Below are 14925 nucleotides of genomic sequence, written 5' to 3'. Positions count from 1 at the left end.
ATTCTGCTTTGAAAGTTGATAACCTTGTAATCCCACTTTTGAGAAAATGGCCCATATATGTTTTGGTAAACCTAGTGGAGAGCTCTTCTTTGTCTACACCCATTCAGCATCATTCACACCCACTTAAGCCTTAGCCCCACCCATCTCTTTAAGAATTCACATGTGAGGCCATGTGCTAAACAGAGTGAGTAAAATGGTGTAGTAGACAACCAAAGATTAAGACTAAAAGTGGTGAAAGTAGGAGCAAAAAGTAGTAGTAAAAGTACACTTTATCTAGTTCTTGACCTACTGTATATCCTAATCTGACTTTGGTGCAGGTAATGTTGTTCTTCACATTACCGTCTTTGGTAAACACACACTATATCAAATAAAATCTTGATATAGTCTTTTGCTTAGACCCATAATCCCAACCCATACTACCAAGCACCATGCATGAATATGTAGGTACAGTAGCTAAAGCTAACCAACTAGGTTCAATGTTAGCTAGCTAGCTCATACAAGTAACATTAGCTAGTGAGCCAGCCAGCTAATATTAGCTAGCTAGCTGACATTACGCTTTAACTTGCAATGAAAACGACTTTCTGACAATTAGAAACGTATAATATCTGAAAATGTAACTAGACTCTTACCCGTATACATGGATGAACGCTTATCCCTCTCTTTCATGGATGCCATGGTTGCCCTTAGTTTGAGGATGTAATCCGGAGACAGGTGTTTTATACAACAGCCGTCTGTGTTCTCATTTGCAGTCATACTCTACTTCCACCGGGCATTCCACTGATTTCAAAACTCTGTCAACTTCTTCCGTGACAACAACACTGTTGATCGCTGTGTCTTCCCCATCAGTGTTATCAGAAGACTCTACAATGTCTGGTTCAATTAATAAAAAAAAAACAAAAAATGTAAATCAGGGATTTCCTCATCATCTTAATCATTTTCACAGTTGGAGAGAGTCAGCATGGAATGATCGTCCTCCAGAAAGTAGTCCATCACAACTTTTTACCACTGATCTTTGTCGATAGCGCCTGTTAAATTCAGTTGTGAGCAGTAACAACACTTATGCAGTTCTTCATGATATCTTTCAAAAAAGCCACAGTAGAAAGGATTATCTACACAAACTGATCAGCTCATGTTATAGACCGAAGCATTCTACATGGCAGACCAATCCGAATTCATCTCTTGGTATGTCCAGCCCATCCATTATCTCAGTCAATCATGGCTAGCAGGAAGGTTCCTGTATTTTTCTGTGGCTAAACCAACTAGGCTCGTAATTAAAATTTGTATTCGTATTTACAAGTTTGTTATTAAGGCATATGAAAGTTCACATGTTCCAGAAGGCATTTCTGACAAATGCATTTTGATAAAAAAATAATAATAATACATTCAAATGCCTCTCCTGTGAAGTAGTGACGTGCAACATATGCCTAGCTTCCTGGAACAGATCACATATGCCATTGCCAACAAACGAACACTTTAGGTACAATCCAAGTAGAATTTTAATCAGAGACTGAAGGATATGCAATTTAACATTTTAGAAACATTTGAGTTGGAATAGTCTGTGTTGTTGACATGCCAAGCAGTAATTGATGTGTGACACTTTATTTTCATTTCCTTGCCAGTTTCATTTGAGGCTTCAGTCCCATTTGTTTTTGACAAATGTAATGTTCATCATGCCATATTTTGATATAGCACTGAATCAGTCATTCAATTTTCAGTCAACAAGTAATTGAGTGTGACGAGGTGTGAAAGAAGGAGTCAGGCGTAGGAGGTAAAATACCAAAGTCCAGAGTTTAATCCGTTTGCATAAATCAAACGCCCCAAGCGTCAAACGAAACTGTACAAGGGAAAATATCCATCTTGGCAATAACACAGTGAAATGTAGCTCAACCGAGCTACACGCTCTCACAACAAGACAAGGGGAACAGAGGGAACACTTATACACATACTAATTAAGGGAATGAGCACCAGGTGTGTGTGTGATTGACAAGACATGACAAGTGGAGTGATGAGAATGGGATCGGCAGTAGCTAGTACTCCGGTGACGACGAATGCCGAAGCCTGCCCGAACCAGGAGGGGGGGCAGCCTCTGCGGAAGTCGTGACATTGAGTCAGTTTACGTCCGTGCCTGTGATTGTCCTGCAATATCATTACAACTCCACCACTGCCCAGATTTAATTTATTTCACTAAGGACATACTGATCATTGTTCCATTTGACTGTAAATTGCCACAATTCTGTTATTTTCAGACGATGCAGTCAACTAATGCAGGTAATCAGGCCTAATGAATTGAAATGTGAATGTTCACAAACTTAGCCAAGCAGCCATTCCTACACAGTTCTCCATTAAGTTAATTTAGATTCTATTCACCATCTTCAGGACCTCATAATGTATACAATAAAACTACTTATCTCTGTACTGATATGTACTTTGGAGAAAACTAATGGAACATTGAATTAAGACAGTGCCTATGATTGTGTGCAAACATAAGGGGATGTGTGTTGAATCTGATAACAGCATAGGGTTCAATACTGTATGGGTTGCCTGGAAAGAGATGAACAGATGTTCAATAGGTGGTGGGGCATGGAAAAACATGCTATTACCACTTCAGACAGCATGAAAGATGTTGTAGGCTATAAACAGTATATGGACATAGGCAACGTTTTTACATTTGTTTTTTACATTCAAAGAGCTATAATGATTGCCTCATAGTCTGCGATTTTGCTCGCGTCTGCAGGTCTTTGCTTTGTATTAAGATTCAATGCACATTATTAATTTGGGTGTCGTGGTGGTTAAAGCTGATTTGGTTGGATTTGTAGATATCTTGTTGCTATTTATTATTTGGTGTCCTGGCTCACATGAAGAGAAGCATTTCAACGTCAGCAAGACAAAGGAGCTGATCATGGATGACAGGACATGGAGGACCGAGCACGCCCGCCTTCACAACGACGGGGCTGTAGTGGAACGCGTCGAGAGCTTCAAGTTCCTATGTGTCCACATCACTAAGGATCTATCATGGTCCACACACAAAGATTTGGTATGGGCCCTCAGCTCCTCACAAAGTTCTACAGCTGCACCACTGAGAGCATCTTGACTGGCTGCATTACCGCTTGGTATGGCAACTGCTTGGCGTCCGACTGCAAGGCACTACAGAGGGTAGTGCGTACGGCACAGTACATCACTGGGGCCGAGCTCCCTGCCATCAAGGACCTCTATACCAGGCACAGCTTCTACCCCAAGCCAATATGACTGCTAAATAGTTAGTCCGGGTAGCTATTGGTTAACTATTTAACTATCTGCATTTACCCTTTTTGCACTAACTCTTTTGACTTGTCACGTACGCTGCTGCTACTGTTTTTATTATCTATCCTGTTGCCTAGTCACTTTATTCCTAGTTATATGTACATATCTACCTCAATTACCTCATACCCCTGCACATCGACTCGGTACTGGTACCCCGTGTATATCGTTACTCATATTGTAGTTATTATTACTTTTCTATTATTTCTGTATTTTCTTTCTCTGCATTGTTTGGAAGGGCCCATAAGTAAGCATTTCACGCGTAGTCTACACCTGTTGTTTATGAAGCTTGTGACAAATAACATTGGATATCTACTATTAGCTATGGTTAGATGAGGTTTATATCAATATTGTAAGAAGTTGACATACTTGAGCATTGGCATCTACTAATGCCTCTGTCTGTATTTCTCATGCATCAAGGTTTTAGCAAAGACACTGAGTTATTTAAGTATGAAACTCACAGCCCCTGTGAAAGGACACACAATTATCAGAAGCTTTGATCAGCTAACTCAATAAAATACACCACAGCTCTCAAAGTTGAACATCTTTGACAAACACTTATGTGTCTCCAAAAACCACTGGTGTCCGGAGGGAACAGGCAGAAGCTGATGGAAGTGTGCCCTTGTTTCTCTTCGCCCCATTCCAGAGAGTTGGAGAGAGGGAAGAGAAAAGAGAAGGAGATAGTAGAGACTCTACAAGATGAATTATGCAAAGCTGTCAGAGACTGCTATTGCTGGAGGTGCAGGCTGTGTTAAAGTGAGCCGGCCCGATCCCCACCACCCTCCATCACTACTTTCACAACTTCCTTGGAGAAGTACCGTCTGGTCCCTGCAAGAACGAATAGGGAAATGGCAAGGCCACAGAGCGGGGAAAAAAAAGGAGGGCAGAGGGCTTGGCCCTGCAGTGGCAGGTTGAACATCTGTGAGAGGGGGAAACGACAGAAATAGCAAGCATGCGTTTTTATTACCTTTATTTACAGAGTTAATTTTTAGAGCAGGCCCTCTGAATTGTAATTACTTGAACAAATTAATCTCCAGTGACTACTGTACTCTCTTTGGAAAATGCACCTTGTGCTTACATCAGGAATGTGGGTCACTTCAGTTGAAACCAATTTATTTGGCTGTATTGGCTCTAAGCCACAACTGTGGTGGCTTCTCCTTTGGTCCTCCCATGTGAATCGTGAGTGTGAAGACGTGTCCAAACGAGAATCGAGCATAGATCATAAAAGCTTCCCAACTGGCATTATTCTCGAAAATGTGTTTCCAAATTGACTGAAGTACATTGCTTAACACTAAATTATACATAAAGTGCATTCGGAAAGAATTCAGACCCCTTGACTTTTTCCACATTTTGTTATGTTACAGCCTTATTCTGAAATGGATTAAGTGCATCAATCTACACACAATACCCCATATAATGACGAAGCGAAAACAGGTTTTTATTTTTAAAAAACAGATACCTTATTTACATAAGTATTCAGATCCTTTGCTATGAGACTCGAAATTGAGCTCATGTGCATCCTGTTTCCATTGATCATCCTTGATGTTTCTGCAACTCGATTGGAGTCCACCTGTGGTAAATTCAATTGATTGGACATGATTTGGAAAGGCACACACCTGTCTATATAAGGTCCCACAGTTGACAGTGCATGTCAGAGCAAAAACCAAGCCATGAGGTAGAAGGAATTGTCCGCAGAGCTCCGAGACAGGATTGTGTCGAGGCACAGATCTGTGGAAGGGTACCAAAACATTTCTGCAGCAGTGAAGGTCCCCTAGAACGCAGTGGCCTCCATCATTCTTAAATGGAAGAAGTTTGGAACCACCAAGACTCTTCCTAAAGTTGGCCGCTCCAGAGTTCCTCTGTGGAGATGGGCGAACCTTCCAGAAGGACAACCATCTCTGCACACTCTACTAATCAGGCCTTTATGGTATAGTGGCATGACAGCCCGCTTGGAGTTTGCCAAAAGGCACCTAAAGACTCTCAAGAGAGGAACAAGATTCTCTGGTCTGATGAAACCAAGATTGAACTCTTTGGCCTGAATGCCAAGTGTCACATCTGGAGGAAACCTGGTACCATCCCTATGGTGAAGCATGTTGGTGGCAGCATCAGGTGTGGGGATGTTTTTCAGTGGCAGGGACTTGGAAACTAGTCAGGATCAAGGGAAAGATGAACGGAGCAAAGTACAGAGAGATCCTTGATGAAAACCTGCTCCAGAGCGCTCAGGACCTCAGACTGGGGGGAAGGTTCACCTTCCAACAGGACAACAACCCTAAACACACAGCCAAAACAACACAGGAGTGGCTTCGGGACAAGTCTCTGAGTGTCCTTGAGTGGCTCAGCCAGAGCCCGGACTTGAACCTAATCGAACATCTCTGGAGAGACCTGAAAATAGCTGTGCAGCGACGCTCCCCATCCAACCTGACAGAGCTTGAGAGGATCTGCAGAGAAGAATGGGAGAAACTCCCCAAATACAGGTGTGCCAAGCTTGTTGCGTCATACCCAAGAAGACTCGAGGCTGTAATCGCTGCCTAAGGTGCTTCAACAACGTACTGAGTAAAGGGTCTGAATACTTATACAAATGTGATATTTCAGTTTTTTATTTTTAATCAATTTGCAAACATTTCTAAATCAGTTTTTGCTTTTCATTATGGGGTATTGTGTGTAGATTCATGAGGGGGAAAAAAACAATTTAATCAATTTTAGGATAAGGCTGTAACTTAATGATCAGTGGAAAAAGTCAAGGGGTCTGAATACTTTCCGAATACACTGTATGGTTAATATCTAAAAGAACATTGGGACTGTATATAACAGATTAAGCGGGTTTCAGGGTACAATAGGTAACTGGCTGGGGAGTCATAGGCCTGTGTAGTGCTTTGCTACGCTACATAGATCACTGTACTGCCTCACTGCCTTGCCAAAGGATCCCACTAAGCCACTAAATTACTGCTATGTCGGCTTTTCCTTCTTGAGGTCAATCACCCATATTATCAAAGGTGACACATACAGAACAGGGACTGACATTGTTCATGATTCAAACATCTTTACAAATGATCTTTACAAATTGTACTTTTTCCTTCCTTGCCATGAAGTGCCTTGTATCCTGACAGTATGTAGTACAGTTCTTAATCTGAATGGGGTGACTCAATGAACATTTCTGGTGTATTGCAGTAAGGCACACAGAAATGATGTAGGCCTATTTGTGGTTCCTATATCCAAGCAAAAATGTGGCATAATACTTAGATGGAACTTCCTTGAGTTGAAAGCACAGCAAACTACAGCCGAAGTCCCTTGTAGGCTTTGACACCATGACAGCTTCTATGAGTATCTCTCTAGGGTCCCTCAAAGCATCCCCATGTACAGGAACTACCTTCAGTGCATAGAGGACATTTTGATTAACCCTGAAAATGATGGCGTCAGTACCTTTTGGATCCTCCTGAGGAAGGCAGTATGCGTTCACCTGGTTTTGTGAGAATCTGGCCTGCCACAACATATCCCCATAACACACCCAGGGGGGCTTATAGCTTATTAGGACACTAATCATTTCTCCCTGTAGTCTGGGTTCTGTTGTCGGCGGCTCGGCAGACAAGGCCCTTAGCATTAACAGTTATCAGCCCCTTTGTATCTTTTACAGTTCTATAAAGCATAAAATGATCGCAATCAGGGAGGTTTGTGGGTGGATCTGTTCTCACCCACTGCACATTATTCTGTCGTGTGTGTGCATGTTGGGAGTAGGATGGAGGGTTGTCTCTACGTTTTGAACTGGTTTGAAAGTGTCTTTCAGATTTAATCTCTGCATTGAAAGGAAAAACAACCTGCCAGGTAGTGAAAGTACTTCTCAGCATATTCTCAATAAAAACCTTGAGGCCTAAAATCTGCTTTCCAAGTTCACCGACCTGGCAGAAACACAGGCAAATCGCATTGGCTGGCCTACAGCCAAGGTGCAGATGAGTCGGGCGGCGTTGATCTATTCCAATCCACTGGACAGATGATAAACTCAACTCTGCTGCCCATGGGAGACTGGACACTGGCCAGGTGTAGGAGGCCGGAAAGGAGGCAGTCTGGCCAGCCTCCATCTATCCTGGAAGATCTGATCCAGCTATATAACAGCTTTGCCCCGCTGGAGGCGTACCTAACAGCCCCGGGAGTCAGCTCTGATCCTGGGAGTGTACCGGCAGCCGACCAGTGGCACCCTCCCCTATGGCTACCACTGTTCAGCAGGTGTCTCGGGCCCTTGTCCACCTTTCCTGGAGCTTCCGACGCCATCCGCTGCTGCTGGTGCGGAGATTCAGTCTAGCCCCATCCCGTTCCCCCTCTTCCTTCCCCATCAGATTCCATCACGACCACCATCATTGTGGGCAGCTCGATGGTGAGATTCTGGCCTGCCTACGGTCTGTGGACCGACCAAGGTCCACTGTCACCAGGAGGCCGGTGCCCACGGTTCTGGTCAACTACTCTATTGGCACCATCGTCACTCACATGGGTTTTAATGACCTTCACGTTAGGCGATCTGAGGAACTGCGGGAGTACTACAAAATTATTTTAAACATGTTAGCATAGGGAAGATAATAATTATCTCTGGCCCCCTTCTGTGCTATCGAAGGGGTTCAGAACGTTTCAGCTGCCTCGTTGCCCTAAACGAGTACCTAAAGAAACTTTGAAGCAACAAGAATGTCTCCCTTTGTGACCATTTTTACTTGCTGTGGGAGCAACCAGCACTCTTTTAAAGAGACTTTATTCACCCAATCCACAGGGGTTCCAGGTTTATTTCCAGCAACATTGAAACTGTTTTAGAGACTGATGGTCTGGCCGTGCTCCAGTCCTCCCTGTCATAATAAGCAACAGAGAGCAGGGAAAATATTACGTCCCATAGTGCGGTTAATGTAAGTAACCTAATTTATGTTCCTCTAACTCCCCTGAATACCTTTGGCAATCCGGCAGTTATCCATGTCAAGATTGGTTTATTCAATGTAAGTATTTGGCCTTGTGTTTTTTGGGGTATTGTCCTGCTGAAAGGTGAATTTGTCTCCCAGTGTCTGTTGGAAAGCAGACTGAACCAGGTTTTCCTCTAGGATTTTGCCTGTGCTTAGCTCTATTGTTTCTTTTATCCTAAAAAAAATCCCTAGTCCTTGCCGAAGACAAGAATACCCATAACATGATGCAACCACCACCATGCTTGAAAATATGAAGAGTGGTACTCAGCTATGTGTTGTGTTGGATTTGTCCCAAACATAGTGCTTTTGTATTCAGGACATGAAGTTAATTTCTTTGCCACATTTTTGGCAGTTTTACATTAGTGCCTCATTGCAAACAGGATGCATGTTTTGGAATATTTTTATTCTGTACAGGCTTCCTTCTTTTCACTCTGTCATTTAGGTTAGTATTGTGGAGTAGCTACAATGCTGTTGATCCATCCTCAGTTTTCTCCTATCACAGACATTTAACTCTGCAACTGTTTTAAAGTCACCGTTGGCCTCGTGGTGAAATCCCTGAGCTCTTTCATTCCTCTCTGGCTACTGAGTAAGGAAGGACACCTGTATGTTTGTAGTGAGTGGGTGTATTGATACACCATCCAAAGTGTAATTAATAACTTCACCATGCTCAAAGCGATATTCAATGTCTGCTTTCTTTATTTGAACCCATCTACCGATAGGCACCCTTTGCGAGGCATTGGAAAACCTCCCTCTTTGTTGTTGAATCCGTGTTTGAAATTCACTGCTTGTAACAAAGACGCTGCGAGGCGGGAAGCAGGTGCAGTTGGAGAGTTTAATAAACACGAACAATTAACAAAACAAAATCAGGAGAACAGTGTCAATAATGCCTGATGGGAAATGAGAACAGAATGCTATATATGGGGAGTAATCAGGAAGGTGATAGAGTCCAGGTGTGCCTGATGAGGCGCAGGTGTGCGTAATGAAGGGAGGCCAGGAACGGTGGTTGGTAAACCGGCGACGTCGAACGCCGGGGGGGAGGAGCAGGAGTAGACATTACACTGCTTGACTAAGGGAACCTCACAGATAATTGTATGTGTGGGGTATAGAGATGAGGTAGTCATTCAAAAATCATGTTAAACAGTATAATTTAACACAGTGAGTCCATGCAACTTATTATGTGACTTGTTAAGCAAATTTTTACTCCTGAACTTATTTAGGCTTGCCCATAACAAAGGGGTTGAATACTTATTGACTCAAGACATTTCAGCTTTTCATAATGTATTTGTCAACATTTCTAAAAACATAATTCCACTTTGACATTATGGGGTATTGTGTGTAGGCTAGTGACACAAAATCTCAATTTAATCAGTTTTTTGTATTCAGGTTGTAACAATTTTTTTTTGAAAAATCAAGGGGTGGGAATACTTTCTGAAGGCACACTATACACTATATATACAAAAGTATGTGGACACCCCTTCAAATTAGTGGATTCGGCAATTTCAGCCACACTCGTTGCTGACGCGTGTATAAAATCAAGCACACAGCCATGCAATCTCCATAGACAAACATTGGCGGTAGAATGGCCTTACTGAAGAGCTCAGTGACTTTCAACGTGGCACCATCATAGGATGCTACCTTTCCAACAAGTCAGTTCGTCAAATGTCTGCCCTGCTACAGCTGCCCCGGTCAGCTGTAAGTGCTGTTATTGTGAAGTGGAAACGTCTAGGAGCAACAACGGATCAGCCGCGAAGTGGTAGGCGACACAAGCTCACAGAACGGGACCGCCAAGTATTGAAGCTGGTAGCGCGTAAAAATCGTCTGTCCTCGGTTGCAACACTCACTACCAAGTTCCAAACGGCTTCTGGAAGCAACGTCAGCACAATAACTGTTCGTCGGGAGCTTCATGAAATAGGTTTCCACGGCCGAGTAGCCGCACACAAGCCTAAGATCACCATGCGTAATGCCAAGCGTCGGCTGGGGTGGTGTAAAGCTCGCCGCCATTGGACTCTGGAACAGTGGAGACGCGTTCTCTGGAGTGATGAATCATGCTTCACCATCTGGCAGTCCGACGGACTAATCTGGGTTTGGCGGATGCTAGGAGAACTGCCCCAATGCGTAGTGCCAACTGTAAAGTTTGGTGGAGGAGAAATAATGGTGTTTTGCTGTTTTCATGGTTCGGGCTAGGCCCCTTCGTTCCAGTGAAGGGAAATGTTAACGCTACAGCATATATTGACATTCTAGACGATTATGTGCTTCTAACTTTGTGGCAACAGTTTGGGGAAGGCCCTTTCCTGTTTCAGCATAACACTGCCCCTGTGCACAAAGCGAGGTCCATACAGAAATGGTTTGTCGAGATCGGTGTGGAAGAACTTGATTGGCCTGCGCAGAGCCCTGATCTCAACCCCATTGAATACCTTTTGGGATGAATTGGAACACCGACTGCGAGCCAGGCCTAAACTCCCAACAGCAATGTCCCCACAGCAATGTTCCAACATCTAGTGGAAAGCCTTCCCAGAATAGTGGAGGCTGTTATAGCAGCAAAGGGGGGACCAACTCCATATTAATGCCCATGATTTTGGAATGAGATGTTCGATGAGCAGGTGTCCACATAATTTTGGTCATGTAGGTTATAATTTTCCCACCTTGTGTATTTTAGTGTTCTGCCCTCCTAAACCTAAAAGTTTGTTCACTGCAGAATTCTCTCACCTGCTATATTTGGTTACGCCTAAATATGACAGGGTTGTTATACTTCGAGATCTAAACATTCATGTGTGTTGCCCAAGTAATGCACTAGCTGGGGAGTTTCTTAACCTGTTAGAATCCTTTAACTTTGCCATATGCCACAGGGCCTTCACACAACAAAGACCATACTCTTGATCTCATGATTATCTAAATATTGATAACTATTGATGTGTGTGTCTGACCATCTCAGCATTGTTTTGAAAATGCTTTCTTCTCCTCCTAAAAATGTGTATGTCCCCACTCGCTCTCACAACATTCTTCTCCACAACTGCTAATACATTTACCTGCTTTATTTATTTATTTATTTATTTATTTGCTTTTTCATCCTATACTACTGATCCTGTTCTGTGTCATCATCGATGATTTGCTGAACAGTTTCAATGACATGTCAGGCTACTTTAGACTGTGTGGCACCAGTTAAAACCAAGAATACACTGTTTGCCAGTATCACCTTGTTAAATGACTATACTTGTGCCTTAAAGTGTACTTAGAAAGGCTGCAAACTTCAAGTATAATGAAGGATCTGATGAGAAATGATCTGTGAACAGTTTTTGTGATTCTTTATAGAAGAATCTACTGTCTACTGCTTCCCTTTGCTCATTTGAGCAAATATCCTTTGAGTCCCTCCTTGATACTGTAGATCACATGAAGACCTCCTGCTGCCCCTTGGACATGATCCCTACTAGACTACTAAAAGAGGTTATGCCTACTGTTGTCACCAACATTCTGTCTATTGTAAATAGCTCCCTGACTTCTGGCTCCTTTCCAACCCCACCTTGCTAGAACCCTGATTGTAAATAGCCTTGGTCATTTGTCCATCAATGTAAAGCCTACAGCCAGAAACCTTGGTATCTTCTTTGACCCTGACCTAAACCTTGAGCTGCATGTAAAGAAGGTTGTCCTGTTTTTATCATCTAAGGAATATAGCTAAAGTCAAGTCTTTTTATCTTGGTCACTTATCTGGAGAATGTTATACATGCTTTTATTTATTCACCCCTAGATTACTGTAAGTCATTGTATACATGTCTCAGTCTGAAATCACTTCATCGTCTACAGTTAGTTCAAAATGCTGCAGCACGGCTTTTAGCAGGCACCAGAAAATGTAACTATATCATACCCCATTTTAGCTTCTCTACACTGGCTACCAGTCACTTTATGAGTATACATGAAACAATTGTATTAATCACGTTTCATGCTTGGTTCAGCCCCATCCTGTATCTCTGATCTTTTATCCCCCTACGAGCCAGGATGCAGCCTGAGATCCTCTGGCAGGGCACTATTGACCATTCCAAAGTCTAGTTTGAAAACAAAAGAGACTGGGCATTTGCTATTAGGGCCCCTAGACTTTGGAATGGTCTGGCAGAGGAGATCAGGCGTGCAGATTCAGTGCCTCTTTTTAAATCCCTGCTGAAGACACACTTTTATAAAGATGCTTTTAATGTATGAGTTCAGTATATGATTTTTATTGGCTATCTTTTTTCATTCTCCTTCTTCATGTCTTTGTTTCTTTGTTAGTATTTTAATTGTATTATATTTTATGATGGGAAGCAATTTGTTACTCATATTGAAAGTGCTATACAAATATTATTATTATTATTATTTATTATTATTATTATTATTAATCATAACCCTTGGATCCATCCTCTACCTCTAATGCTTCTGGAAGTCTCCCAGGAAAGGATATCCAGGTAGTCTCCCATATCATAACATGCACAAGGCATCATTAAAACATTTTGATGATTGATGTAAAACAAAGTTTCAGTTTCAGTAGAGGAAAGGTGAGGGTGTCTGATACACCTGTCTTTGGGCTTCCAGCCGAGCCAAGACAGAAATGAAAGTGTGGTATTTCGGGAACGAGTGGGAGCAGTTGGTATTAAACACCTGAGCAGCATACCAGGGATTCTCACCACTCACTCTCTGCTTGGGGTTTTCACAGATTCGTTTTATTCTTTCTTCCCACGTCTGTCCCCATTTTACCGAAATCCTCACCAGTGAAAATCCACCCTTTGCACGCTCTACACTTAACGGTAGTGGCTAATTAGTGTCTAAATTAACGTCTACCTCATATAAAAGAAAGTGGGAGAGTGAGTCAGTGAGAGGAGATCTGCTTTATGGAGGGGAATTCATGCATGGAATGGCTTACGGGTGGGGTTTGAGAGATGGTGCTGTGGTGGGTGTGAGTGTGGGCTTTTGAAGATTAAGTGGGCGGATTAGTGTTATCTGAGCTTCTCATCTCCCCCCCCCCCTCTCTGTCCAGGTAGACAGAAATACAGACGAATAGACAGAGGTGGAAGTGGAGCGGAATATCCCAAAGCGATTGTCTCAGGAGAGAACCGGGGAGGACACAGTATGCAGGCAGCATGGAACGGGTGAAGGAGCAGCGGCCCTTCTGCTCGCTCTCCAAGAGCCAGAGAGACCGGGAGAGAGACCGCGAAAGGGAGAGGGATCTGGAACCGCATTACACCGCATCATCGACAGACAGAGAAGGGGCCTGCCGGGTGCCTACCCAGAAGTCCTACAGCTCTAGCGAGACACTGCAGGCCTACGACCATGACCCCGCCCGGCTGCTATTCTCAGGCCGAGTCAAGGAGATGGTCCACCAGGAGACGAATGACTATAGCAGGCCAGGTCAGTACAGTCACAACTCTATTCCAATTATATGAAAGGATGCTTAATAATAGACAAATTGTATAGATATAATTTGTTTAGATTAGTTTTGATTTGATTGATTTCATACGTGTATTTTTTAAACATAACTTGGGAGCACATGGAGTTTGGTAAAAAATTAAATGTCGCAAGAATTGAAATGAATCGTCTACAATTGAACTCATTGACATAGAAAATATTTTTTATACTGTATTAGTAAGTCTGATGTTTTGTCTTAGGTAGGGCATCCCATGGGTTTCCTTGAAAACTGATGGTGGTCTTTATCTTCTTGCATGATCAATTTACCAGCATTCATAGCTTGTCACTTTAGGTTTTTATTAATCCATGATGAAAAGTAGAGATCTTTTCGATCTGTGCCTGAACTATGTACACATCCAAACGAAATTATCCAGCTCCACTTCACATACCAATGGTAATTACCTATTGAACTGCTGAACAAATAACTCACCTTTTTAATTGGTTGTTGGCAATTGGCAGGAAATGTTCATAATAAGAAAAAAATGTCATAATCTAATATGAACAACACATAATTCCTGGCATATTTCTCATAGATTTCTGCTAATTGGCGCCAGCTGGAAGTTAATGGCGTTCTAATTAGGCTGTGGGACGTATGTTAGTTTTCCCTTTACTTCTAGATCAAATTAGGACTTTTAATGAAAAGGTAATGAACGATTTGGATTTATCACCTCAATGATAATTCAGTTGGAGCATGATGGCGAAATTAGTACTTTGTATTTGAACAACATGTCCTTGTTCAAATGTAAATCACAACTCCAAATACTGAATGATTCAGTTTAATTAGAAATTATGTGAAATGTTTTGCATTTCAAAGTATTTATCTGTTTAGAACTTGGACCTTAATAAAAACCTAAAACTATACATTTTACTTATCTTATGAAGTGTGTTACATCACATAGAATATTGTCAATGTATCTTATTGCTCTGCTGCAGTTTTTACCTTACAATGTTCTTTGTCAATTTCACTTGTTTTTATTTTCACTGTGGAATAACCAGTACACTAAATGTAAACGCAAGAAAAGTTTTTAAAAATGATTTTATTAATTGCCATTGTACTTATATTAATCATTGTCTGCAATGGTATTTCTAAATTGTATATGGGTAAAATACATGTGTGTAATCTTATGCAGCATGACATTACATTCTCAAACGTACCCCTAGAATAATAAAAAATTATACAAATATTAATGGAATACTTTGACTGTATATATTCCAAAAAATACATTTTAGAAAATAATTTAGACTGTACAATCATTTCTATTACTTGGTA

The 14925-nt window shown here is 42.0% G+C and overlaps 1 protein-coding gene across 2 annotated transcripts in view; it reads left to right on the top strand.

Moving 5' to 3' along the window:
* Positions 1-14925, top strand: part of LOC121534572 (teneurin-3) — a 190822-nt gene that overhangs the window by 12696 nt on the left and 163201 nt on the right. For both annotated transcript variants that reach the window (XM_041841165.2, XM_041841149.2), the window contains exon 2: positions 13228-13598. In XM_041841165.2, coding sequence (XP_041697099.2) covers positions 13331-13598 — 268 coding nt within the window. In that variant the 5' untranslated portion in view covers positions 13228-13330. The remainder of the gene's footprint in view (positions 1-13227; positions 13599-14925) is intronic.

The sequence above is a fragment of the Coregonus clupeaformis genome, chromosome 2 (assembly GCF_020615455.1).
Source record: "Coregonus clupeaformis isolate EN_2021a chromosome 2, ASM2061545v1, whole genome shotgun sequence".
NCBI lineage: Eukaryota > Metazoa > Chordata > Actinopteri > Salmoniformes > Salmonidae > Coregonus > Coregonus clupeaformis.
Note: the sequence above shows the minus strand (reverse complement) of the source record. Positions and strands in the feature narration are given on the sequence as shown.